General features: G+C 41.5%; 1 protein-coding gene across 4 annotated transcripts in view; it reads right to left on the bottom strand.

Moving 5' to 3' along the window:
* Window positions 1-1,270: 1,270 nt before the first annotated feature.
* The window catches only part of THBS4 (thrombospondin 4), a 47,944-nt gene continuing 21,631 nt past the window's right edge, over window positions 1,271-27,583 (bottom strand). For all 4 annotated transcript variants that reach the window (XM_053931364.1, XM_053931363.1, XM_053931362.1 and 1 more), the window contains 18 exons: window positions 25,987-26,069; window positions 25,382-25,433; window positions 23,383-23,555; window positions 20,120-20,257; window positions 19,439-19,516; window positions 15,954-16,106; window positions 14,513-14,617; window positions 14,186-14,293; window positions 12,595-12,754; window positions 11,778-11,896; window positions 10,918-10,970; window positions 8,703-8,896; window positions 8,242-8,420; window positions 6,761-6,809; window positions 6,465-6,661; window positions 5,807-5,979; window positions 3,437-3,576; window positions 1,271-1,503 (listed from right to left, as the gene is read on the bottom strand). In XM_053931364.1, coding sequence (XP_053787339.1) covers window positions 1,442-1,503; window positions 3,437-3,576; window positions 5,807-5,979; window positions 6,465-6,661; window positions 6,761-6,809; window positions 8,242-8,420; window positions 8,703-8,896; window positions 10,918-10,970; window positions 11,778-11,896; window positions 12,595-12,754; window positions 14,186-14,293; window positions 14,513-14,617; window positions 15,954-16,106; window positions 19,439-19,516; window positions 20,120-20,257; window positions 23,383-23,555; window positions 25,382-25,433; window positions 25,987-26,069 — 2,216 coding nt within the window. In that variant the 3' untranslated portion in view covers window positions 1,271-1,441. The remainder of the gene's footprint in view (window positions 1,504-3,436; window positions 3,577-5,806; window positions 5,980-6,464; window positions 6,662-6,760; window positions 6,810-8,241; window positions 8,421-8,702; window positions 8,897-10,917; window positions 10,971-11,777; window positions 11,897-12,594; window positions 12,755-14,185; window positions 14,294-14,512; window positions 14,618-15,953; window positions 16,107-19,438; window positions 19,517-20,119; window positions 20,258-23,382; window positions 23,556-25,381; window positions 25,434-25,986; window positions 26,070-27,583) is intronic.

Raw genomic sequence — 27,583 nt, 5'->3', positions numbered from 1 at the left:
GAGATAGGACTGTTCATTTTCCCAGGGTTACTTATGATTTTAAAACTTGCACTATATTCCTTCCCTTTGTATTTCTTCCTTTTTAAAGTCATTATCCTACAGTTATTTTAAAAGTATATTATTGCCCTAATTTTTAAGTTTTCTTTTATAGTTCTTTTGAAAGTTTTAAAGTTCTCATAAAACTTCTTTAGCCTTCTGATAATGTTTACATATTTGAGAGTCAGAGTTCCCACACAATTTCATATATAAATAGAATAGTTTGCATATTTCTCTGTGGGTAGAGAGAAATGATTGATTGATCTTTGGACCAGTGTGGTTGGAGAGGTGGTAATTCCATCCTCCAATTGAGTCACCTTTGGAATTCTATAAATACCAGATGTTTGAATAAAACTGTGTCTTTTTCTCTTTTGAACTTCCCAAGCTTCTGTGTACTCATTTTGTGCCAATAGCGACGTATATAGTTAAAGTAACTATCCTATCCAACAGTTCTTGGAGCTTGTCCTCCCTTCCTAGCCCCATTTTGAAGGAGAATGTAGTAAAAATGCACACTGTATTAGCATCTTTCTGCACTTCAAATTAGAGAGTGCATGGTGATACAGTTTCTTTTGGCGTTCTGTTTTCAGTCCTTTCCTAATGGTTACTAGTGCTTAATGCGATGTTTTGGGGTTTTAGTTTGATGACTTCTTTGCATGTTGCAAAGAATGTTGCACTATCTGCATAGAGAGCTTTGCTCTGGTGACAGCTTAAAGCCTGGCTTTGTGTATGTGAAAGTTAGGATGGTTTTATCTAGGTGATTCTGCATTTATTATCTCTGTAGTCTTTTTGTTTGTTTGTTTTAGTCACATGCAAGTCATAAGATGTGACCACAATGCTCTGCTGTCAGCTTTTTTGCTTTTCCATGATGTCATAGTGTGACTCACAATTTTTGGGAGTGGGAGATCTAATACATTGCTTAAGAGGAGATCTGCCAAAGGTAAGTCTCCAAAGGCCTTAAAATGTCCTAAAGGAGATACAACCTATTCCTAGGAGGACAGGAAAGGCACTATGTGACTCGGCCAAACAGCTCCGAACCACTTCGTTACAGATGCCTGTTGTTTATAACACATTCAAGGTAGAGAAAATTCCACTTTCTTCCCTACCCTGTTTAATACTGAATCCAAAAAAGCAATAGATTTAAACTTTTCTTGAGTGTGTTTTAAGCAAGCTGTCACTCCATTTACATGCTGCTCTCTAGATTTTAGGGCAAATTTGAAAAGAAATGAGGCCCAAGTATATTTTGTCTCCTTTTTATTTTCACTTTTTTTACAAAAAAAAAAAGTCTGACATAGTCACATCAATGAGAACAAAGCTGCGGTGTGCATTCTGACAACAAAAATCATATAAGGATTTAAAATATATTGCTTTACTGTTTGCAATAGCAATGTTAGTTTGCTTTTACTTTTTAAATATCCCCAACACCAAATTGCTGCGCTTGAAATTCTTGAAAGTCCTCTGGGATGGTGTCTGAAAACAGGAAAATACATAAAAGTTTAGTCTCTTCTGACAAAATTAAGGAGCACTTAAATTACCCACCTACTCTCTCTTTAGGTAACATGCTTCTCTTTTGTTTCCACATTAAGAATAAACAGGGAATGTTTTCAGTTTTATCTATATACCACTGAGAAACACAAAGAGGCTAACAAGACAGTGAGTGCTACAGTGCCAGTTCACAAAGGAGTACTGTCACTCTTCAAATTATGTATCTCTGAAGACTTTGTGGCTAGCACTCTTAAATTTTTATCAATAAACACTGACCAGAAAGGCAAGATATGTGTTTGTCTTGCTCTGCATGCCAGACACATTTGTAGTATCAGCATCTCTATTTCTCATGTATCCTAATTCAACTCCCCTGTGATGGTTTCCCAGACCACAAGAAGAGACAAAAAGCATTAACCCCAGAACGAACAGCAACTGACATAAAGACTTGAGACTTGGACAAGGGAGCTGGAGATGCATCAATGTCATAGAGCAGCTACAGTTCTGTTTGAAGCGTAATTTGCAGTCAGCCTTTGCCAGATCCCAAAACATTTTATCTGGAGAGCGACAGAGCAACCACAGAGTTAAAGCTGCAGCCAGCAATGGAGCCACAGCAACAAAACTCAATTGCATGACCTCAACTTCACTCTGATTATTTTCCCCCTGATGCAGGAGAGGTAGCTCTAAACTCAAAAAAAATTACATGTATAAACACACAGTATGTAGAAAAAGGGGGTAGGTCCTTGCTTTTTGTTGAACACCTTTAAAAGGCCTGAATTTCAAGCCTTTTCTGCATAATGTTGTAACTTCTCTGATATGAAAAGAGAGATAGTGTGGGACTTCAGTTTTTTTTGAGTGGGTTTCATTTACTTCATGTAGCTCCTGCAGCAATGCCACTTGCCTGCTCACTGCCATGTAAATGTGACTCAGTGGCAGCTTTGATACTTGCTTTCTGGGAAACTACAATACAGTTTAAAATACTTACCAAGTAATTTTTATTTGTAAGCACTACTGTCTAGAAGTTCCCTGTTTAACTGTGACCTCCAAGAACCAGCCTAAGTGTACTAAAGTGTCCAAGTACCAGAGTCCATCAGCGTAACGTGCCACAGAGTGGCAATGTCCCCTGCAGTCCTGGACTGGGCTTCTCGGATTCAGAAAGCAGACAAGGAAACTATTCCAACTTGGCTGGTAGATTATTTTCCAAAGACTGGATATGGATGCTGAGAGGAAGAGGGGTAGCCCCTTCAGCCCCAGTTCAAGTTACCTGAACTGCTACTGGGACAGAAATATCCTGAAATGATCAGATTCTGTGTGAGTGATGAAAGTTTGAGTTATTTTGTACAGTGGATGATCAAGGCTAAGCTAAAAGGCTCTTGCCCTGAGAAAAGTGAGCCAGCACACTCCCACAAAATCAAGAGCATTCCTACATGTGAGAAAAGGCATCTTATGATCTTGTCCCCTGACACACAGGACCAGCCAGCAAGTACGGAAGTGACAGTGATGCCTGATGCCTGAGCTCACTGTCTCTCTCCAGGTGTATTTCACCTTGTATTCAAAGCTCAAGGCATCTACATACACTATAGTATTAGTGTATTTATTGTGTGTGTACATATCTCAAGTCAGTTGGTTTTATATAACATTCCTGATTTTCTGATGACAGCTATGCCCCTCAGATAGCACATTCTCTGTAGAAGAGTGACTGCTCTGGGAGGAGCAGCTGTGTTAGTTCCTGTCTCGCTGGGCTTCCATGTTCTGCTAGTGTCAGGGGAGGTATTTTCACAGCTGTGAATAACTTGTAAAAGAAGGGCAAAGGAAAGAATGCTAAATGGCTTAAAGCATTACTACTTACTACCAGCCTTACTACTCGTTCTTCATTGTCACTTGCTAGTTGTTAGCTAAAATGGCGTAAGAACAACATTACCATTGCAGCGATATTTCAGGTTGGACCAAATAATGTTTTCCTGAGAGAAGCAGAAAACTCCAAGCCGTCCTCCACGCATCGTGGTGTCTATAGTTACACCAGAATCTGCCACTAGGTCAGAGCCTTCATAAAATCTTGCCCTTAATGAAAGCAAACAGAAGCTCTATTAGGTTGCAGTCTTTTCTAAGGCTGCAACATTCCTGAAAGTAATGTTGTTATCCATGGAGACTCTATTCTTGGACATGCTATCCCTCCCATCTAGCCCAGAGGAGAAAAACCAGTTAATGTAGCTACTGTATAGACTGGGAACTGGAGCAGTTCTGCATGCTGGCAACAGGAGGGAGGATTTTTTGAGGAGTTTCTACATATCCTAAAAAAGCTTTGGAATGTTTTTTTTCCCTGTAGTCAGTCCAGCTGAGTGCTTTAGCTCTTGAAATTTTCCACCATCAATAGTGATAGGAGAACCAGACTAGATCAGTTGAAGAAGGCTAGATGGGTATTGTCTTCCACAGTTTGAAGTTGAATGTTTTTTGTGGGTTTTTTTTTTGTTTGGGTTTTTTGTTTGTTTGTTTTTGTTTTTTTTTTTTTTTTTTTAATAGGAAGAGTTTCAAACAAACTTAGGATCTTAAACTTTTGAGATTTCTTTAAAAACATGAATATGATTAATTCCAGGAACTGTTTTGCTGATCTAGCACCCTCTTGTTAGAAAACACATCAGCAAATTCCCAAATAGCCCTGTGAAAGCTGTTCCCACCAGCTTCCCAGTGTGTACTCTGTATTGAGGGCTTGAACAGGACCACACTGGAGCCAGCTGAGCTGTTTGTTGCAGCACTGCCCACATCAAGTCCTCAACCTATGGGATACAGGGTAAATGACCTAGGGGATGATGAGCCTGGAGAGCCCTGTTGTGGATGGGGATACTGCTGATACATTTCTGCATACAAGAAAAGAGCGAACAGTGAAAGGAATAAAAGTTCCTGTGTCTTTTCATAAAATAAGGAAAAAAGCCCAAATCCTCATATGTTTATGATTTTATTTACTGATTTGCTGAGGCAGTTCAAAAGTATCTGTACAATGAATAGAATTTGTTGTCTTGCAAATTTCCATGGGAGAGGCTGGCTCAAGTGACTTCCTTGAAGGCTTGGAAAACCTTTGCAAGACACACAGTGGTCTATGGCATCTGCCCTAACCAGACCACAGCAAGAGTAGACAGAGAGCTGACAGAGGCTTGCTTTAGGCCTGCCTGCCTTTAGTTTTAAAGGATTTTGTGACACAGACTGTGCTACCTTTCCCAGTCACAGGGATCATTACTTAGGCTGGTTGGAGAGACTGCAGCCATAGGAGATGTTTGCTCATGCAGCAGCTTCACTAACTTCTTGGTCTAAATGTAAGTTGCTACCTGAGATCAATTCGCTACTGCCCTGTGGCTGGGGCAAAATAATTGATGGTATAAATGTTCTTAATCCATTTTAGTGTAAAAGTCAATCATGCTCACTCCAATTACCACCGAAGATCATGCTCTGCACTAGAAAAGTGGAATAATTACACCATCAAGTTTCTACAGTTTCTCAACTGCAGGGTGGTGATTTTCTTGAAGAAAAGCTGACTTACACATATTTCTGTTCTATTATAAGGCTGAAAGACCTGAGCCCATCATGCCAGAGCAGTTAGTTTTTTGCATTTTAACATCAGCCTTGATCTACAAGTATTATTCCTGCTGATTTCTTTGCTGGATGTTGCAGAGTAAAATGTTTCATTCTGAATTCTGTTTTTTTTTCTACTATTAACCATTTTTTCCCCAAAAAACCCCAAAATAAGAATATAAAACACACATTACAAAGCTTTGGCAAACTTTCTGACTATATGCTGAGTAATGTCAAATCTATCACAAGAGGCTAATTACTTGGAAGTTAGAATCACAACTTCTAAGTGGACAACTTATTCTGTTATCTTAGAATACATAAATGAACTATCCCAATTCCAACAAAAATATTCTAAAATATCAAAATTTTAATAATTTGAAATATATTGTTTTTCAGATCAGTGGCCAGCAGTAGCAGTGGCTAGTAGTAGAAAACAAGGTATTAAAGCCAGAAAAGAGCTCATCAGGGTAAGGCACAGTTAAAAGAGACAGATGGTCCATACAAAGAGGTTTAACTTGGAATTAACTTGTAATTTAACTTGGAATTGAATTAACTAGAATTTAATCTAGGAAAAGAGCTGCAGGCTGAATTCGAAAAGTCTAATTTGTTATAAGGCTTCATCAATACAAAGCCCAGACATAACACAAATTCTCAGGGTATCATCTGAATCAGGTGTTGAGAAATTACAGTATCTGTTACTCACCTTATCTATCTTTTCCTCTCTTACCTGATATAACCAATCTGAGGTCTGTGCTGCAAGAACCAGCGATAGGAGACTTTGTCTTTCCACCCTACATTTCGGGGGTCCTTCCACAGCAGCCTGACCTGATCATTGGTGTCCCCTGTGTGCCAGAGGGAGTTGCGGAGGTGCTCGCCAGGACCTGTCTTGGATTTCACAGCCTGCAAAAATACAAGTTTCCAACACTGACCACAGAGAAAAGTCACTTTCAGGAGCCAAGATTTTTTTTTAGTGAGGAGCAGGTCTGCAGAAGCATCCTCTCTGCTACTAACACACCCCTAACTTCTGTTCTACAGCTGCAGCCACTGCCTACATGGACAAAGCGACCAGCTGAGTACCTGGACAAAGGAAAAGGAGGCAATCTGACCAGTGAGGGTCAGAGCACAATCACTGCAAAGACTAAATGCTCCAGCTGATCAGAAAGGCAAGATTATCTTCCTTAAAAAACAGGCTGTGTGGCAGCTGCCTGACTTAACAGTTTTGACAACAGTTGCCAATAGAGAACAGCAGTCGGGCAGCACAGCTGACATGCAGTGTCTTGGCTTATGCATGGCATGATGACCTAGCCTGTGGCCAGCACATGGCAAGATGGCATAGCCAGGCTGCAGTGAGCACTGTGTCCTTAGCTAGGAGCCACCACCAGTACCTTTAGCTGAATGCCGGGCTCTGCAACAGCTCGGAAGGGAGTCGCTTGCCAGTATGTCTGTTCCGTCTGTTTCCACATTACTACATAAAAACTAGAACTGTCTTGATAACCAAAAATAAAGCCAGCATAGTCGTCATCTGTCACTGTGTTCACATGAAAAGTGCCCTCAAAGTCAACGCCGTTAAAAGCCGTGTAACCTAAGGGTACACACAAGTTAAAAACAATTCTGCACAACACATCTTCATATTCTCAGCATTTTCTGCTGTAAAAATTGAATCTCAGAAGAGACTACATACCAACAGCAAGGCCAGGATCACTGTTCATAGTCTGCACAATTTCCATACCCTGTAAGGGTAAATTCAGGGTGGTTAGCATGTGTGTCAAGCTGGATTGGCTAAACCTTTTCTGGTCTCCCTCTAGCACCTCCTTCATCCCTCGCTTCTGTTTGCTTGCAACATATCTGTGCTGCTTGTAGCTCCGAACTAAAATCAGTGAGAACTATAATCAAATAGTAATGTTTCAGCTTCTTGCACAGCTTGAGTCGGGAATATTTTGTTGGCTTTCCTAGTGCAGAATTAGTCATACTGGTATTTTGATACTTTCTTTCCCTACCACAATTTTCTGGAAACCTGATTCTGGCCAAAACTGGGGTGCAGGGGAAGAGGGAAGAGGGCTGTGGGAGGAAGAGAGCTTTTCCTAGGCTTAGCTCATACAGTTGGATCACAGAGTTCAGGATTAAACTGACTGTCAGGACTGTGTTAAGGAAGATGCATACACCCCAGCTGGCTTGGCAGAGACTTTTGCAATGGGAAAAAAACTGCATGTTCCCTGTGACTTATAACACATTAGTCTCCTGAAGGCTAAAATTTGTTAGTGTAAATAAGTTACTGGACTCCATCTAGGAGTACTGGACTGCTGCCCAGTACAGCACTCTGGGGTTCCCAGCACAGGGACATGGACCTGTTGGAGCAAGTCCAGAGGAGGTCACAAAGATGATCAGGGGGATGGAGCACCTCTGCTATGAAGACGGGCTGAGAGAATTGGGGTTTTTCAGCCTGGAAAAGAGACGGCTTTGGGATGATGTAATTGTGGCCTTCCAGTACTTGAAGGGAGCCTACCAGAAAGATGCAGAGGGAGGGATATTTTACCAAGAGCATGTAGTGACAGGACAAGGGGCAATGGATTCAAACTAAAATCAAGTAGGTTTAGATTAAGTATGAGGGGAAAAAGTTTTACTGTTAGGGTTGTGAGGCACTGTAACAGGTTACCCAGAGATGCTCCAAATCTGTAAGAGAGTTCAAGGCTGGCTGAAGCTTTCAGAAACCTGGTCTAGTGATGTGTGTCCCTGCTTATGGCAGATTGGGGTTGGAATGAGATGATCTTTGAGGTCTCTTTCAACCCAAACCATTCTATGATCCTACAAAATGCTATGTTATTTAGCACATCAGACTTTTAAATTACAGGAATGATTAATGAAACTTGTTTGCTACAGAAATATTTCAACAGGGTAACACATGTCTGCCTTCTGGCAGCAGTAAAATCCACCCAGAATAACTTGTCAAGCATGTAGCTGTTTTAGAGTATTTGGAACATCAATTATGATAGCTTGAAGGCTATCCTTCATTATTACTCCTGAAAATATTCTACTAACCAACACCTTCCACTTTTCATGTCTGCCAGAGGTCCAGCAATTACAGAGCTGATTTTATTGTGGTTTTCAAATTATCTTTCTCAGACAGGTAGGAAAGATCAAGTGACCAAGAAAGACCATTTTTACCTGGTTCAGAACCACCCAGTTGGGATCAATCTGTGCATCCCCCTCTGGGTCCAACACTACTGTCTGATAGGCCCTGAAGTCTGTCAAGGTGATCTCTGCATTTTCAGGGCACACATCAATCCGATCAATCACTGTGTCCTGGTCAAAATCAGACTCACAGACATCGCCTACTCCATCACCTGAATGCATCAGAGAAGGAAAAGGAGATTTATGGTGCAGCAAGTAGTCACATCTGCCCCATCCATGGAATTAGGGCATCCATGAAGCAGGCAAAGCATCAGCCCTGCTGGCTGTAGTGACTGAGAAAGTGCCTCTGTTTTGGCTAAAGGGCTTCTGAATGCTGCTGTTATTCCTGGGATGAGTGTATGCATTGGTAATGACAGTGCTGCATCCTGGTGCACACAGTCTGGAGATGAATGCGGTGCCTGAGAATCAAAATGGCTCCTTAAGGGCCATCTTACCATTATCATCTTCCTGCCCCGGGTTGGGGACCAGCCTGCAGTTGTCAGGACCCGGAGGCAAGAGGTCAGGAATACCGTCATTATCATCATCGTCATCACACTCATCACCCAGCCCGTCCTTATCTGTGTCCAGCTGGGAGCTGTTAATAATGGTAGGGCAATTGTCTGTGCTGTCCTGGTGCCCATCACCGTCGCTGCAAGCACAGAAACAAAAAAGAAATGGTATGCCAGTATCAGTTCCTGCCTCTGCACAAGGAACAGAACAGAACCTGAGGGGGAAACACACCAGTGGCAGCTCTGGAGCTGGAAGCAGACCAGTGGACAACACATCCTGTTGCTCAGGTGGCTGAACTGCAAGGAGAGCAGGAACAAAGAGACTCAGATAAGATGGCAGGAAAGCAAAGGAGCCAGGAACTAAAAAAAGGTTCCAAGCCAGGAGCTAAAAGAATATTCAGGGAAAAGAAAAATAAGCCTTAGACGGTGTGGGAAACATACTGGAGCCCAAGACCCCAGTCAACATCCACTCCTGAAGGGTGTGTAAGGCACATCCAACAAGTGCAGTGTCACCAATCAAGAGGCACTCAGGAGACAGCAAGAGCTGGACACCTTGTGTCCCTTGTCTTATGTGCACATGTGTCTTGGTGCTCATGAACATGCAGGTGTGAGTGTGAATGAAGCTTTATGAGAGTCTCTATGTGAGCACCTGAAATCAGACTTACTTAAAAACAAGCATTGTTCTCACCCTCCTGCATAGCAAGTTTTTTGTAGTGGACTTGGCACTGCTACATTAGTGCTTGGACTCAATGGTCTTGAAGGTGTTTTCCAAACTGAATGATTGCCATCCTGCAGGAGGGACATACAGTAAGAAATAGAAGAGAAAGTCTGTAGCTCCTTTCAGGTCATGGCGGCATCAGCTGGTCACAGGGGAGTGCCACCAAGCACAGGAACACAGACTCCAGAAGACGATTCAAGAAGTTCTGGGGTAGCTACCTAACTTCTCCATCCCAACTGTTAAGTGCATCCCTGAAAAAAAACTGCTTGAAGTATGGTGTATTTTGTACACCTACTGAAAACAAATTGCTTTCTAGCAATAAGCAGGCATGTTTTCCCTCAGTGGCTTCTTGTTAGTGCAGGTGGAGCAGAAATGACCTGCAGCCAAATTAAAGTCATGCTATGGCTTATAGGTAGGAATATTCCCAAATACCTCTCCCTGCTTAAGAAATGTGCTTTAATTTTAGGTCAGAGTAATCAATGTTTGTACAATATTGAGATAAAATGCAATAAGCACCATACGTGTGTATCTACTCAAGGTTAAGCATGCTTCACACACATTAGTGAATTTTATTGGTGGGGTCGGGGGGAAGTTCTTTTTTAAAACAAGAAAAAGAACAAAAACATATCAACTTAAGAGTAAAATGCTGATGGCCCTGGCAGCTCCTGGCCCAAGACTGGGAATGATCCCTGCAGAGACATGTAAGTGGGTTCCTTGCAGGTCCCTTCACAGAGGGAGCACCCACCAATGGCTCTGGGGTGAAACCCTGCAGCTGTCTGTGGCTGATGAAAGGCTGTGACAGCACAGGATTTGTCATTTCCCTTGTCTCTTGCTGTGAGGTGCATGTGGGAGAACCTGCCATCCCTTAAGCTGGTTATGCAGAAGCTGCTTCCAGACAAGTGATGCAATTTGTCATGGAACGTGCTCCTGTGAATGCCCAAGGCACGTGAAAGCTATAGACAGAGGATCCTTGCCAGTCTTGCTGTGCTAAAGCAAAGGGGTTGCTCTGCAAGTGTTATACACTAGATAATAAAATTTTGTTTCTGCAAAGAACACTAGGTTCTTAAGGAAATACACAGAGCCCTTACTGTGAAATTTCTGCTAAGGAAGCACAGAAATAAAAGAGGAATGAAAAATAAAGCAAAAAAGGAAAGACATTTTCTCACTAAGAAGCTCTGAGCAGTGCTCTGGGTTTTACAGCCAGAGAGCTGCTTGAATGTCACTTCCACAGGAACTCAGAGGAAGCCTGTGTGAATGGCTATAAGGGTGAAGGCGCCGTAAGTGTACTACCACAGGGAAGTGAACAAACAAGGCTAATAAATCTTAACACTGTTCTTGAAATAACAACTCTCAGGAATTAAATCCAGGCTAGCCTGAGGGATTACAGCTCTCCAGGAATCAGCAGCATGCTTCAGCTCAGGATGGGCCTCTCTCACAGCATACCTGTCCTGATTGGTATCACAGGAATCCCCAACCAGGTCATTGTCGACATCCGACTGCAAAAGGGAAGATAAAGTTCCACTATCAGCTGTCAAGAGCATCTATTTGCAGGATTAAATCAATACACAACCAAATCAAATAGAACTAAAATAAAAGTATAAAGAGACATTCATTTTACATAATATATTTTCTCTTTTATATCATCCATCTAACCAAAAATTCAGTTTTATTAAAGAAAAAAGACAGTGAATAAACATGGTTAAACTTAATTGAAGAGTTCAAGCAAGATTCCTCTGCTACTGAAAATAAGTATTTCTCATTTCTAGCCAAGGTTTATTTCTTAAGCATCTTTAAAAATCTACTATGTTTCTCTATAGTTTCCAACATTTTTCATTAGTCACAGGTGAAATCAGAATTCCAACACATAGAAAGTTACAATGACTTCTCACCTAGCAGCACTGAAAGTTTTGATAAGTAAAGACACCAGGATTTTTGTCCTGATTAAAGAAATACCAAGCATCACTAAATCACACCCCTGTGTACAGTTTGGCATTGAACTCTGTGGAACTGGAGCATATTTCAGAGCATGTGAGTAGAAGATACATGCTGGGCAGAGGTCCCAACAACATCCCGAACAGTGAGAGTATAACTGGTAGCTCCCCCTTCTCACATCAGGAAAGTCAGCAGGTCTGTAAAACTCTCCTGAATACCTAGATATATACTATATTATATTATCCAGGAAATACACTTTATTATTAAAATATAAACACAATGGCTCATAGGTTGCTTCATTCTCTTGCAGCTTTTTAGGCTCAGCAGTCCCTGTCTCTTAACAAGAATAGTTTTTCCTTCTGCCTGCTAACCTGGTTTGGGTTGCTGATTGTAGGGCAGCTGTCACAGGCATCACCAACACCGTCATTATCTGTGTCCTCCTGGTCTTCATTGGGGATCCTCTGACAATTATCCAAAAGGTTCTTAACACCTAGAGTGAAGTGGATTGTGTGTTAAAGACAATTCCCATATTTGTCCACACTGGACAATATAAACATTAAAACAGTAAAGACACTATTCCTTTTCAACAACTACTTAATCCTGCAATGATATTATAAGCCTGCACAGTAAATCTTTCTTATGTGTGCATCGCTCTTTTAATAGTAGTTAGGAACATTTTGCTAAAGCACAGCTGTCCACCCCATCACACTCTTTAATTACACACAATTAATTCTATCCTGTTCCTCTGTTGCACTTACAGGATGGGACATTTAATTTTTTTAATTACATTTGAAGGGGTGTGATTTTTTTCATTTTTTTCAAGCCTCCTACAGCAATGAAAATAATATGTTTTGTAGCTCTGGGCCTAGTATAACAGAGCACTGGAAACTCTGCTTCCAGTGACTGGCAGCAGCTGGATGCCCTGGAACATTTGTACCTTTAAGGAAATGCTGAATGATCAACAACCTTAACTTCTACATGAAACATGGCTTGGTTTCTCTGTTAACAGTGTACAGTGCTTCCAATGCAGCCTAAGATATGTATTAGCTAAATTAAAAGGATGAAAAGCACAAGTTTCATGAAGAAAGACTATGTGTTACAGCTGGTGACATGAAATCTCCTAACATGCAGCACACTCTGGGAAAACCTGAATGACATCAGAAAAGCTCAAAGTGAAAAATCACCAACCATCTCCATCCATGTCATCATCACATGCATCGCCTTTTCCATCACCATCTGTGTCCCTCTGGTCATTATTCAGGACATTACGGCAGTTGTCACAAGCATCTCCAAAGATATCTTGGTCACTGTTTCTCTGGTTAATATTAGGAATTAAGACACAGTTATCCTGCAAGAGAGACGGAATCAGACATCAGTCATACCATGAATCTTTAATTTCTACTTTAGTTGATTTATAAAACTCTTGTATTTATTTCTAATTAAAAAAAAAAAAAGTGTGAGCAGTTTTGACATTTTATGTCAATATTAGCTCTGGATCAGATTTCACTTGCTCCCTCAAAGGTCTGATTTGAACCACACTGTGGGAACCCTAATCACAAACACACAGCACCATAAGGCTTTACTTATAACCTTGATTTCTGATTCTCATTTTGTATGGGTGCATGGTGAGGAACCTGTTTTGGTACAAGAGCTTTCTCATGTGGTCCTTCTCAAAAGCTGCAGTTCAGAGACTCTGACAAGGTTTGCAGACGCTCTCAGTGAAAGGCCATTGCTCCTCTGGTACAGACTAGCTGGAAACTGGGAAAAGAACTTCTTGATGCAAAAAGGTACCACTTTTTGTTTGGTTTTGGTGGGTTTGTTTCAAACAAGCTGCTATTGACTTCTAAAGTCCACCAGGAGGTATATGGAGAAAATTTTATTTCAAAGTAGTATAAAATTTCTATACCTATCCAGCACACCCATGACCTCCTCCTATTGTACATAGAGAACCACAATAGAAACAATATAAAAGTTACTTGATTGTGAAGGTGCTGAACCTGCAAATAGATTTAAAATTGTAGGAGGATTATCTTTTTTTCATTTTAGAACATTAATAAAATTAATTGATTTAAGCTAGCACAATTTAGTGTGGAACTCTGTAGCAAAACAGCCTGAGACAGACCCTCTGTGACTGCTAGTCTGCCCTAGCTCCAGGTGGACATTTGTACTCCGGGTAACATATTCTTATGGCTTGGAAGCACATTAAGCAGTATCAGTCAATGATCTTAATATGGAACAACAGTTGGCTTGTAAGAATACAGGGTGAAAACAAAGCAACTTTTCCAATCTGAATGTATCCTCTAATATATTTTGCTGTGTGTACCCACATGGAAACCTCTTCTGCTTTGTGGACACGATCCAAAGCTTTTTCAAGTTATTGGCAAGACACACATTCATTTATGTGGGTTTTGGATCCCTGATGAAATGTGTTGTCAGGTCAACCTGCTCTCTAAATAGAAAGATGTTAATGCAAGTAATGTTACTGAAGGTCATGCTGTGGGAAAGTGTGACAGAAGGACACAAGCTCTATACAAAAAGCTTTAGAATTAAATGATAAGAGGTAGTAACAGAGGATACAAAGGTGGGTTTTAAGGCTGTGTGGTTTAAGTCTTGTAAGAAAAAGCATTACATAAAAGAATTTAAGAGGGTATGACAATGAGGGGTATGTAACAATCTCTGGCAAACAGTAATGAGTCAGATTTCAGAATCACTTCCCATTGCAGTAGTGGGAAATCCTTCTGTTGGCACAGACCCCTGCATCCTGATCTACACACAGCACCTGCTCATTGGGAATGCCATCTCCATCTGCATCGTCATCACAGGCATCTCCAATCCCATCACCATCAGCATCTTCTTGTCCAGAGTTTGGGACAAATCTGCAATTGTCCTAGACAGAAAAAGAGACAAGTCTGATGTTCTATAGGTAAACTGGATGCCTTAATAATTTGAATGACTTTTTGCTATTATTAATGAAAATTAATCACCAAATGAAACAGAATTCAATCACCTGAATAAAAGATGAATACATTGAGTCATATTTCTTATAGTCTTCCTCTTTATCCTTTCATACTTTGAATTATTATAGAATTAGGAAAGCATTTCTTACCTTTCTGCAGTTTTCAGCAGAGCATGAGAGTTCTTCATTAGGGTAGCCATCAATGTCAACATCTTTTCCACAAACATAACCATCACCAGCCCAGCCAATGCCACACTATCAATAAAACATCATGGTAGTACTATCAAAAGGTTAGTGAGTCACTGTAGAAATATTCAAGAAGGAAGACTCACACCAGTCTTGAAAACAGCAGCATATGGAAGTCATGGCCAGATACTGAAGTACAATGAGATACAGAGAGCTTGAAACAGAAGTTTTCTTTCCACATTGAGAGATGCTGCAGTGTATCCAGACATAGCTAGAAAGAGCTAGAACTTGATGTCAACTAGAATGTATGCCTGCCACACCCAATGATCTCAGTGGGAGCTATAGATTTCTTATAGACACTGTCCAGGAACTAATCTTGGCTCCTCAATGTCAGGTTGAGTAAAAGAAAAGAGCAACTAGGTGGAGTATGCACCTAGCATCTTGTCAAGGGGCACATGGTTAGATGGGATGACTGTGTTTTGTTCAGTATCTCAAGAACACATCTGCAACTAGAAGAAGTTTTAAGAGAAAACTGCATTAGTGATTAGTAAGTTTGCATCTGCAAAACAAATGCATCTGCACACAAGTTTCTCCTAGTCAATTAAATTATTACTGTTTCAAACCAACACATCATTTGTGTCGAAGACTTATGCAAAGAACTGCATGTCAAAATCTGGCCTTCCCTTAAAACCAGGACTTGCCTACTACAAGTATCTAGACATCTTCCCATTACAGCATGGACTTAAAATATCCTAGATTATTTATCTTTGAAACAGATGTACTTAAAAATGAGACCAAAGCAAGTGCCAGCAAAAGCATGCACTGTATCCAAATTTAGGACACAGGATTAGTCTCTTGCTTTATGTTGCAAGATGGAAAAACGAATATACTTCAGTATACTCTTAGAGTGGAAGTTCATATGCTACTTATGCTCTTCTGCTCCCATAGCTGGTCAGCCCCATACAACCTCCCTGTGCCTGGAATCTGTCATCTCACTTTAAAAAACATAGTCTCTATCAGCCAGCAAATATAGGCACGTTGGCTATGCAGAGAGGATCCTTACTCACATCTATGTAGCTGAGCACCAGGAGAGGAATTTGTCCTTGTGATGTCTTATGAAGAGTGACACTTGACAGTCTTTTCTGAGGAGACTACAGAAAGTCTACAAAAGTGATTCCTAAAGATCTAATTACACAGACACAGTGAATATGATACATTAATATGGCTGCTTTACAGACATATGGCAAGAACAAAACAATTGCAAGCCAGTTTTCACAGCTGGTCTTGGCCAGTGTGCCACAATTGGTAGAACATCCAACTGTATAAAATGACCACAAAGTCTTTCTCATTTCCAGCCTAAAATGGCTGGATTTCACTGTAAAAATGCACAAATTAATGAACTCACAATACATGTCACCTCTCCTCTCCTCTCCTCAATACATTGGGCATGGATGCTGCATGGATTGAGTGCTTGATTTCTACAGCTCCGTTCAGCTTGGCATCCCCTGGTTTGGTCTCCTGTATATCCTGGTTTGCACTGGCCACAGTGGTAAGACCCCTGTAAGAAGAAGAAGTCACCAGCCAGCCTTTTAATGGTATTTTTTTCCTTTTTCAAGCAAGCACAAGAGCAAGATTCAAGTCAAGTCATACTGTTTATGCTGTGCAAGTGTACTTTTTCATCCACTGAGGCCTCTTGTACTGTGAACAAACGTTACTCTCTGCAGGAAAATTATATTTGGCTCCCAGAGTGCGTGGTAGAAAACATACTCAACTCTTGTCTGTTTAGACCAGTGTTTTATTAAGCCAAAGAAAAGTCACATAGCAGCAAAAGCTTCTACATGATGCCTTGTCCTTGCCAGCACCACCCTGCACTGCTTCCAGGTGGCTGAAACTTTGTGCAAAACTCAAAGCAGCAGCTGATTAATCAGGCTGGATGAAATTATTTCACTGTAAAGCACACCTATCAGTTTATCTAAAGGCAACTGGGCATAAATTTTAATCAAAGAGAGACAAGAAAGTTCATCATGTCTTTGTCCCATTTTATTTTTAAGCTAAAATATTTTTAAGCCAATTTGATCCAAATTTTCTTCTTCAGAAAAGAATTCTGTATCTGAAGACATAGCCATCCTCATTTACACTGCAATAAGAACATCCATGTAAGTTTTTGTCATGGTTTACCATGACACATGCATATGTATTTCATATGTATTACTCTCTTGTGTAAACAAACACAAAGGAGCTAAGCCAAGGAATCCCATTATGTGCTGGGCTAATCACCATAAGAGATATAAACAGATAAATAGTAATAAGGCGAGATCTTTAGGCATCCAATGTGGCTTTTGTCTCTGTCTCACATTCTTGTAGACCTGTAACTTAAGACATAAAAGTTAATTGAGAAAAATCTTTTTATCTTATGGAGAATAATTATTTTTTGACATGTCAAGGGACAGAAACGGGCAGATCTTGGACAAACATGTGCATCCAACCATTGGTGAAACTGAGGTACTTCACACAACTTCACTCTTCATGTACAAAGTCTGTTGGAAGAACTGTCAGGACTGTTGTAGTCCACCATCACAGAGAAACCTACTTACTGCTCAGACTGGCATTATTTATCCCTATTTTTTATCCCTATTCCTAACTTTGCTGCAGATTTTAAATCTGTTCTGTCTGCATACTTTCAGTATGAAGATGAAAATAAACAGATGACTGAAGAGTAAAATAATCCTTGAGTGATGCAAATGGTATGGCTTATTTAAAACACACCAGCCTGTGCACTTCATCCTAAAGGACGCCAGGGTAGTATATTCTGGAGTCTGCTGAATTTGCTTGGTATATATCCTATATATCCTATATCAAGCTCTGGTATGCATGAAAATAGCTTCTTAGGCAGCATTTCCAGACCAGACTGTTTCTGAAGGGATACAGGATTAGAAACCCCCCACTGCTCTGTTTGGACAGATGGCAGGACACTTGGTGCCTGCCCTCTGCAGACAGGGCCCAATGGCTTCCCAAAGAAGTTGCATGTCTAGTCATGTAGCAAGATACAAAATGTGACAGTAAATGTTCTAGATATTAAAAAAAAAAAGAGATACAAACATACTGAACAGTGAAAGCAGCCCTAAGAGAACAAGGTTATTCTCAAGGAAAGTTAACATTGAACACAAATGGTAGCCTCAACAATACCTTGCTGCAGAAAGGACCACCTTTACACCTGAAGGATACTTTTAACCTTTCTCCTGCTAGGAAGAAACCCTGTGGCATGTCCAGGACAACAAGGAGATCAGGCCCAGCCAGCACAGATTTATGAAAGCTGGGTCCTGCTTGTTCTGTAACCTGCTCAGTGGATGAGCCTCTGACACCATTTCCCACAGCAAGCCCCTAGGGAGTCTGGCAGCTGATAGCTTGGGCAGGTGCGCTGTTTACTGGGTGAAAGACTGTCTGGATGCCTGGGCCCAGAGAGTGGTGGTGAATGGAGTTAGATCCAGCTGGTGTTCAATCCTGTGTTCAGTCCAGTTCAGTGTTCATCCAGGTTTTCAGTCACCAGTGCTGTTCCCCAGGGCAGCTCCACAGGCCAGGGCAGAGTGGCTGCAAAGCTGCCCAGTGGGAAGGGACCTGGGGGTGCTGGTGACAGCAGCTGGACATGAGCCAGGGTGTGTCCAAGCGGCCAAGAAGGCCAATGGCATCCTGGCCTGGATCAGCAATGGTGTGGCCAGCAGGACCAGGATAGGGATTGCCCCCCTGTACTGGGCACTGGTGAGGCCACACCTCGAGTGCTGTGTTTAGTTTTGGGCTCTTCACTACAAGAAAGACACTGAGGTGCTGGAATGAGTCCAGAGAAGGGCAGTGGAGGTGGTGAAGGGTCTGGAGGACAAGTCCTGTGAGGAGTGGCTGAGGGAGCTGGGGGTATTTATCCTGGAGAAAAGGAGCCTCAGGGAAAACCTTATCACTCTACAAGTACCAGAAAGGATGCTGGATGGGGTTCAGTTTTTTCTCCCAAGTAAGAAGTGATAGGACAAGAAGAAATGGCCTCAGATCCTCAGGCCTCCTCAGGTCAGGGGAGATTAAGATTGAATATTAGAAAGAATTTGTTTACACAAAGAATTGTCAAGCATTGAAACAGGCTGCCCAGGGAAGTGGTGGACCCACTATTCTTGAAAGTGTTCAAAATAAGCGTGGATGTGGCACTTGGTAAAATAGTATAGTGGCAGGATTGTCAGTGCTGTGTTAAGAGCTGGACTTTGCCTCAAGGGTCTTTTCTATCATAAATGATTCTATGATCATGTGATTCTATGTCCAGCTTGCTTCATAGCATTAAAGTAGCTGTATGCCCTTCTTATTGGATCCTAACATCTTTCAAAACATTTTTATTTCTCCTATGCTTGCTTTCCTGTTTTTAGTATATACAGGCATTAACAGTCTTGTACCAATTTCAGCACTCTTTGTTTCCATTTATTTAGAGGGATAGCTGTTACTCTGTGCATAACTCCTAAAAAGAAGGCAACAAGCAGGGAACAGCTTGTTTCCACAAGCTGTTTCCTCTCCTCTCAGGAGGCAGGAGATAAGGGAAGCAAAGGTTTAATCTTTCAGAGGAGGTTTCTTGCAATAACATACCCATAAACACATATCACTCGATGGCATGGAGAGAAGAGTTCCTGCTCTTCAAGGAAAGTGATAAAGATACAATTCAGATGAATGTGTTCATGACAAATCAAGTATTGACTTCTTTATTATTAGCTAGGAAAGAGAAAAAGCTTCTTTGATTTATAAGAAGAAAAAAAAAATTGTATTATTAATTGCTCTTTCATCAGACCCATAAATCCAATCCTAGCCTCATGGAATTTTTAAAACAATCGATTTTTTTAAAGGCGTAAATGAAAAGACGCTTACCAAAGTGTTTATGCAATGGGAATTCGGAACACAGAGTCCAAGTCCTCCATTCTGACATTCATCAATATCTAAGCAGACCTAGCAATAAACCAAATCCAGAAATAATAAAATTAATGTATTGAGATCAAAGACTGAAGAAACAGCACTGAAGTTTAATCACCAGTTTAAGACTAGAAAAGAGATGTAGCCTCTCCTGAAACTGCACTCAGAATGTCACAGACATATCCACAGGCTAACTTTCCAAACCCTAAAGAAACAGAGAATTTCAACTTTAGGATGTGCTCTGGTTCACGCAGAAGAGTTTACACCAAAACTGTGTTCCCATTCTAGAGTGCTTACAGAAATATGCAAAAATATTACAGTAAAATAGGCCTTTTTAATAGTTTTCTTTCTAGTTCAAAGCCAGACTCCCTGAAGAACTCCCTGAAGTTGATCAGAGATCCTTACAAATATGACATTTTTTCTTGTCTCTATGCCAGTCGTGAGTATTAGATTGTTAATACTCCCATTAAAGCTATGCAAACACAATTGAGATCTCTAACTGAAACACTCTGAGCTCTGCCTAACAGCATAAGGCAATTATGGAACAACTGAAAAATAAATACCATTCAATACAGATGCACTGCTAATATAAAAGCAGCACTTTACAATAGAATTTGTCATGGAGGTGCTGCCACTCACCTGCTTATTGCTCTTGGCATAGCTGAGTCCTATCCCTTGCACAGTTTGTCCCGTATATCCTGGAGGACAGGTCTCACATCTGAAACCTGGAGCAGTGTTCACACATCGCACGCCAGGGAAGCAAGGGTTGTAACGACACTGCCAAAGAAAAATGAACCAAGCACATGTTCGTGCTTCAGTAACATTCAGACTCTGTGCATACAGACCTCTCACCAAAGGCAATGCTACATGCAACACCTGTATGTCCTCTGTTCAGAGAGGGCTTAGAGAGGAAACGGTCTCTGCAGGTATTTCTGACCTCAGTAAGTCTTCAGCTATCTCTGTAATTTAAATAACATTTGCAACCTTCCATTACAGCCTGTAGTTGATGTCCAAAACTCTCATCCTGAATCCTTCCATTAGCTGGGAAGATTCAGGTCCCTTGGAGGCTGAAGGGTCCAGACCACAATATCGGGAAAGCCACATAACTCCATGCCTCCAAACACCCCAACACTCCAAACACTCTAATGTGTTTAGTACATACAGAGGTGGCAGTAGCATTTTCCTTCATTTATATTTGGACAAATCTTATAGCCAGTAGGAATCCAAACATAAGCCAGATAAGCAGGATATGTCAGTGGCATCCACACATTTCTAGACCAGAGGCCCACAGACAATCCTTGGAACTTCTCCCAAAACATCCAATGTCCACAAAATCACCCTTGGCCTGAAGGCACCATTCACTTCATTGCTTTATGCAGTTTTACAAAACAGCTGTGACTGATTTCGCTGGTCTTGTGGGTGCCAGTTTGGGAAACACATCCCACTGCCTTTTCAACATCAACACTAGCTGCTAGGTAATGTTTATAAGAGTACCATAAACATCAACATACCATCCTGTTGCACAGGACTCAAAGACAACAATAAATGAGAAAGGAACACAAAAGAGTTTAAAAAAAAAAGCCTTTTTTCCTCCTTCCATCACTAACTGAAAAACGTAGGCAAGAGGAAGGGAGAACAAACCAGACAATGTCCACCTACAAGAGACCTACAACTTGTAACCAAACACACACACAGAAGCAAGAAAAGGTATGTTTAATATCAAAATGTGTTTGACAGAAAGGTTTGTTAATAGTATGTCAGTCAGTGATATAAGGAAAACGCCAAAGCTAGGACCGACATTTTGTGCCTCCTTATTTTGCTGTGGATTCTTTGTTGTAGGCAGCAGAGGGCACCCAAATTACACAGCACACAGAGCAGAGCTGCAGATCCCAAGATAATGGGCACCAGCATACCAAAGTAATGTCTTCAAACTCGTAATTAATTAGGGAGGGTACTGCAGAGGTGCTGACAACCTCAGGAAAGATGATGGCAGCTCTTAGGGATGTTTCACATTTATCTTTATCAGAATTTGTACAACACTTTCTTTTTAAATGCCTATTATCAGGAAGTACATAAATAGTTCATTCATAAAAGGCTTTAAATAAATTTAAAAAAAATAAAACAAAACCAACCAACAAAACTTTCCTGCATATCAGCTAACTCAGGAAAACAAGTAATACGACACATCTCTCTCATTAGACAATTCAAAATGATTGCCATTTATTGCTTCTTAATTTCTCCATGTAATGTAAAGTAAAAATCCAATCCTACTTAATCCTACTGATTAAGTAGGTATTTCCTGGTGAACAAAACTGCTTCTGACAAGGTGGCATTTTAATGGCAGTATCCACATAAAGACCTCATAATAAGCAAGACTTTGACACAATTTCGGCAAAAATTCCTTGCTGTTTCTAATGTGAAAGCAGGTCGTCTGTCATAGGGAATGGTGGCAGGAAGATGAAGGTACATGAATCTCAAGTGATTAGAGCCTGACTGCTAACAGACAACACTTTAATATCAAGCCATCATAAACCATTCTCTGTTTCTTTATTTACCACTGCTGTAATGGGTAGAGTTGCTCCAACCTGAAAATGGCAGGGAGGACATTATTGCCATGCTTTGCCTCAGGCTAAAAATAGCTCAGGAGGTGAAACCCACCCATACTGGCAGGCTCCACCTAGGCTGGCTTGAACCTCACACCATGGCCGTCTGTAGCATGAAATATGTACCACAGCTGTCTTGGATCCATCGCTTCCATTCACATTTCAGAGCTTCACCTCCATTTTCTGCCTTCTGTAGGCAGACACAGTTCATGCCATGTAAGGCAAAACACAAGATATTACCAATGTTGCGGGAAATTGCCACACTCAACTCACTTTCTTTCCTCAGTGCTTTTTGCAGACAGGTGTAAGGCACATCAAATCCTCTCCTGATGGTCTACAGGAGGGAGTAAATCAAAAGAGCAGTCAAAGCACATTTCTTGGTGGCTAGGAAGGAGAAATAGGGAATTGCTTTTGCTGTTTTACGTTATTAAACAGATACACTGGTACTAATGTGGTAGTAACTATCTACAGGCACAGTTTATGACCTAATTTTGCTGGTTCCTTGGTCTAATACATCCAGGTAATTTTTCACAAAAAAAGACTAAAAAGTAACAGTGAAAATCATCCCACAGAAAAAATGCAGTGAACATGTAAGTGGTTTTGTTGTTTCTGTTCTGAGTAAGTGTCACATTCCAATTAACACAGGTTTTCTTTAATCATTTAAGATACTGTAGATTTATTAATTCAGTCCTCAATACAAGCAAGTTCTAAATTTCTAACATATAGCATAAGACAATAAGTAGATTTAAGACAACATTATCAGATTTCAACACAAACACAAAGAAGCAAAAGGAACAATGACAAAGATTGTTTATTTTCTTTCATAGACTTCTAAAGTAAGGATGCAAACATGACTCCAGTTTGGGTTGAAGAGAAGGCTTTGATCTCCAAGGCTGTTTCAGGAGCACAACAATTTAAAGAAACAAAGCCCATATTAAAAAAAAAAAAAGTGTTTCTGCAGCCTATAACAGAAACTACAGCATCTTCTTGTGGAGTAGAAATGACAATGTCAAAAGTGTGTTTTGGTTGTGTTTAGGTTCTGGGATTTTTTCCAAACATTAAGCTCCTTTAAGTGACTTCTCAACTTACCAGAGTGGTTCAAGTTTTCACACACATAACCTCCATAAAGTTGAAGAAACAGCAAAACAGGGATATAAAATCAAATCATAATGAATTGATATTCACTGTGCAAGCAGCCAGTAAATGCTGAAGACAAAGTAATTAGCAACCCATTGATATGTATGAAAAAGTTGCTTTTTAGCTCTTTTTTTTTTAATTCAGTGAAAGTAACTATTTTACCTCATCAATATCTGAGCATGTAACTCCATTTCCCGTGAGTCCTTCAGGGCAGGGCCCACATTGAAATCCCTCTGCTGTCTCCATGCACCTCACTCCCCTGAAGCAGGAATTAACTTCACATTTTGGTTTAGTGCGCCTAGGAAGCTGAGTTGGAAAACTCACAGTGCCTAAACCTTTAATGCAGAAAGAACAACAGTTTCAGTGGTTGAAAGAAATGTTCGTCATGGCTCTCAACTGGCAGGCATTCTGAAGAAATTCCCAAGACACATCATGTCCCTGCACTGTGCTGCTGCTGCCAGCTGTGTAGCAGCATCTGTGCTGTGGCTCAAAGGCTCCATGCTGGGAATGGCTCGGGAACTCGTTCCCAGCAAGGGAAATTGAGGCTATTCTTTAAGTTCCATGTGCTTCTCCTGACTACATATCGGAGTCTTCCTTCCAGGTTAGTCCTAAAACATATCTGCTGCTAGCCAGTGTCAGAACTCATCCCCATAAAGGCCACCAATTGTTGGTATCAGTGCTTGGCACCAATTGACAGTGGATGGGAACTGTCACCATCAGTTTATCATCCTTCTGTAAGACTTTCATACCTTCTCTCTGTGAGTTCTCATGGGCAGCTCCTCGCAACACTGATTCCTTTTCTCGCTCTTCCTCACGTCCGGCTGACTTCTACCCATGCCTGTCATGACTGCCTGATCCTTTCTGTCCCTAGCACCACATACTAACCCTTACTGGCTCTAGCACAACTGCCTGACCCTTGCAGCACAGCCAACAAACTCCAGCTCCCTCTCAACTAGCTAACCCTCTCTTTTATAACACCCATTCTTATTGGACATAGCTGTGCCCTATTAAGGGCAGGACTGTTGCTACTCTTTGGTAATTAGTACAGCTGCAACTCCTCAGGGGTGAGATTGCCTCCAGCGCTATCTCTGTTCTCCTACAATCCATCCTCCCACAGGCCAGGGCAGGAAACTCTGAAAGACTGTAACCTCAGACCAAGGGACTCAAGTATAATGGTACAAATACGGGCATTTTTTCTGGCTAAATTGGTAACACCACCACTTCATAAGAAAAACAATGTTCTGGATTCACAACAGCATCTCTGACAGTCTACAAATAAGAATAAAGAAGGAGCAGCAGGCAGCTCGCAAACACAGCAGGACTATGCAAGTACACAGGCTTAGGTGCACAGAGACAATCCAAAGACTGGTCTTTCTGAGATTCTGGTCGGTACAGAACTTTGGTACAAGTACCTGTAGGAATTTGACTTTTCCTTTGGCACTTAAAAAGGGGTTACTCTGCCTAGAGCTCAACTTAAGTTTTGATGAGGCTGACAGACTGGGAGAAGAAATCAACTAAAAGGCCTGATGAGTTTAAGACCTTTCATCTCACACAGTAAGGGAGTATATTGGTTTTTATACTGACTGCACTTGTGTATTGATTGTCAGCTGTGTGTGATGCAGGAGGGCCATGCAGTAGCATTTAGGAAAGTATGCATTTTTTTCATTTAGAGAAAAGATGAAGACCACCTTTTGGGTCTTACTGCTGTTAACTAGTGTCTGCCTACTCAGAATCAGACAAAACTTTAGGTGGACTGCATAGGATCTTCCTCAGACCCATAATACCAGCCAGAGCAGAATATTATTTCTCCCTTGTCCTTCTACTAAGATTGTGCATGAGACAGCTGGGAGACAGTGTCTCCCTTCACCAGAACATGTGGCACAAATTTGTGGCAGAGTGAGAACTGACAGTACAGCCTGAGTGGTACTGCTTGGTTTAGTGGCATTTTATCGCCCAAAAGGTGATTGTTGAGTCTGTGGAAGCTTTTTCTCTAATGAAAATCTATTTTAAATTTGTGTCCAAATACAAATACACTAGAACTTTGGACACAGTATTTTTTAAAAAGTACTTTTTAGAAACCACATAAAGCTAATAAGATCAATACTAGTTTTAAAACAACTCTAATCTCTTCTAGATTACCAGCAATAACAGGAATACTCACCACATGCTTGGCACTCGGCTATGGTATTTCTCAGAAAAGTTGTTTCTTTGACCTTGAGAATATAGAAAATAAATGTTATTTAGGTAGATAGTTTCAGTTTGCACCTGGCTGAGAGAAGAACCAATAGCCCCCAAGATGCCACTCAAACCATGCAACAGGTAATGGTCTTAAATTAGATGCTCTTTGTACTCCATAAAATGAAGGATATGGATAATGGATGTACTTAGGTTCAGCCTTCATCAAAGGTCCAAAGGTCCTTGTTTGACCAAAGGAATGTGGCACCAGCAATTTCAGTCCTGTCACCCACAAGCAAGTGAAACAAATGCAATTTCAGTTCCATGCAACAGACCAACAACTATCTAATAGTGGGCTAGGATACCTACTCTACTTCCTCACCAGACACTAAATTTTCTTGATCTGAATAAGCAAGCCCCATACACTCCCACATTCAATGATCCTCCTTTGCAAGCACAGGGTACCAGGACCTATGTCATGCTTTCAAGGCAATAACTCTACACAGGAGTATACTGCTTACCCACAATCTGCGCTGATTCTATCAAAGAAGCAAAACTGGGATATTTCGCAGCAAAGCCTCTATACATTACCTGTTGTCTAAGAAGCTCTTTCACATCTCCCAGTAGTTGGTTCATCTGCATCATTTGACCCATCAGCTGCCTATTAAAATCACCTGCAGGGAAACAGCAATGAAAAAGAGAGCAAAACATAACTCTTCTTCATTTGTCATGGTAATTTCTGAGATATAAGATAGAAACCCCATGAAGATCCATGGAGGGCAGACACTACTGTTATGCAAGCCCTGTAGAAATCATCAGAGCAAACACAATATTTACTTCAAATTTTATAGTGTGATTTTCATGAACTCAAGGCTTTTCTGGACTGAACTCCTCATATACCACAGAAATGGGCAAAGCAGAAAGCTCTCCATAGAGAGAAAAATAAGATCACAATTCTTCTACCATTACTTCAGTGTTAATGCTCTCCTAGGCAACTAAGGTCACTAGTGCTACTGGTTCCTCCCAAGGCCTGAGACCTGCAACCCTGAGTGAAGCCTCAGGATTTCAGAACTGTGTATTTGTGATAACCTATATGGGGCAGGAGGGCAAGGTGAGGCCATGAAACATATGTGCATGCAATGGGAAGACACCCTGCATAAGTGCATTCTGTGTCATAGAGTCAGAGTCATAGAATCATCAATGTTGGAAGAGACTTTTAAGGTCATGCAGTCTAACCATCCACCCAACACTACCACTGTGACCCCTAAACCACTAAACCATCACCTTAGCACCAGATACAGCCACCATCTGACCACCTCCAGGTGTTGTATTGTGTTTTTATCTCTTTGTAACAGTTCTGTAATGGTTTGCCCCTTCACCCCCCATTGTCTCCCAGTGGTTACACCCTGAGTTTCCCGCCTTTCCCTCATTGCCAATCTCCCTGACAATGCTCAGTCATTCCCCTGTCCCCTCCCTGGTACCCTGTCCAACACTTGGCTCCCCATCCCACTCTCCCAGAATCTTCCACCTTGGGCATCGAGTGAGTGGACGAGGGCCAGGGGTCCCTCCCTTGAACTTTCCCCATTGGTTTGTGTGTCTGTCTGTCCCTCTGCCTTCCACTCCCCCGAATTCCCCCATAGGGTGGTGGGCGTCCCTTCCCTCTGGTTACTGCCCCAGTATTTAAGATGATTGTGAGAGCCTCGAGGCCACTTTTGGCCACCGGGACAATGGCATTCAGAGCTCCTCGGAGCTTGCATTAAACCTGAGACTTTTTCCCCAGCCTTGACTCGGCTCCCTTATTGCCTCCTCGGACGCCGCCTCTCCTCCATGCAAGGCAGACAGCGAAGCGCTCTGTCTTAGCCGCTCCCCGAATCTCCTCGAGAAACGGGGGAGTGTTCCCCGCTGCTGACCATGCCTCGGCCGGGCAGGCGAAGCCAGGGGGCTTCAGGCAGGCACGGCGGCATCCAGGTAATTCCACCACCTCCCTGGGCAACTTATCCCAATGCCTGACCACCCTAATAATGAAAAAATATTTCTAGTATTTAAGCTTAATCTCCCCTGCCTCAGTTCAAGGCCATTTCCTGATGTTCTCTTACTGCCGGCATGACAGAAGAGACGCCCACCTGGCTATACCCTCCCTTCAGGTGGTTGCAGAAAGTAATGAAGTCCCGCTGAGCCTCCTCTACTT

Source organism: Vidua chalybeata, chromosome Z (assembly GCF_026979565.1).
Source record: "Vidua chalybeata isolate OUT-0048 chromosome Z, bVidCha1 merged haplotype, whole genome shotgun sequence".
In the NCBI taxonomy this organism is placed as follows: domain Eukaryota; kingdom Metazoa; phylum Chordata; class Aves; order Passeriformes; family Viduidae; genus Vidua; species Vidua chalybeata.
The sequence above is the reverse complement of the archived record's forward strand: the minus strand, read 5'-3'. Positions and strand labels throughout refer to the sequence as shown.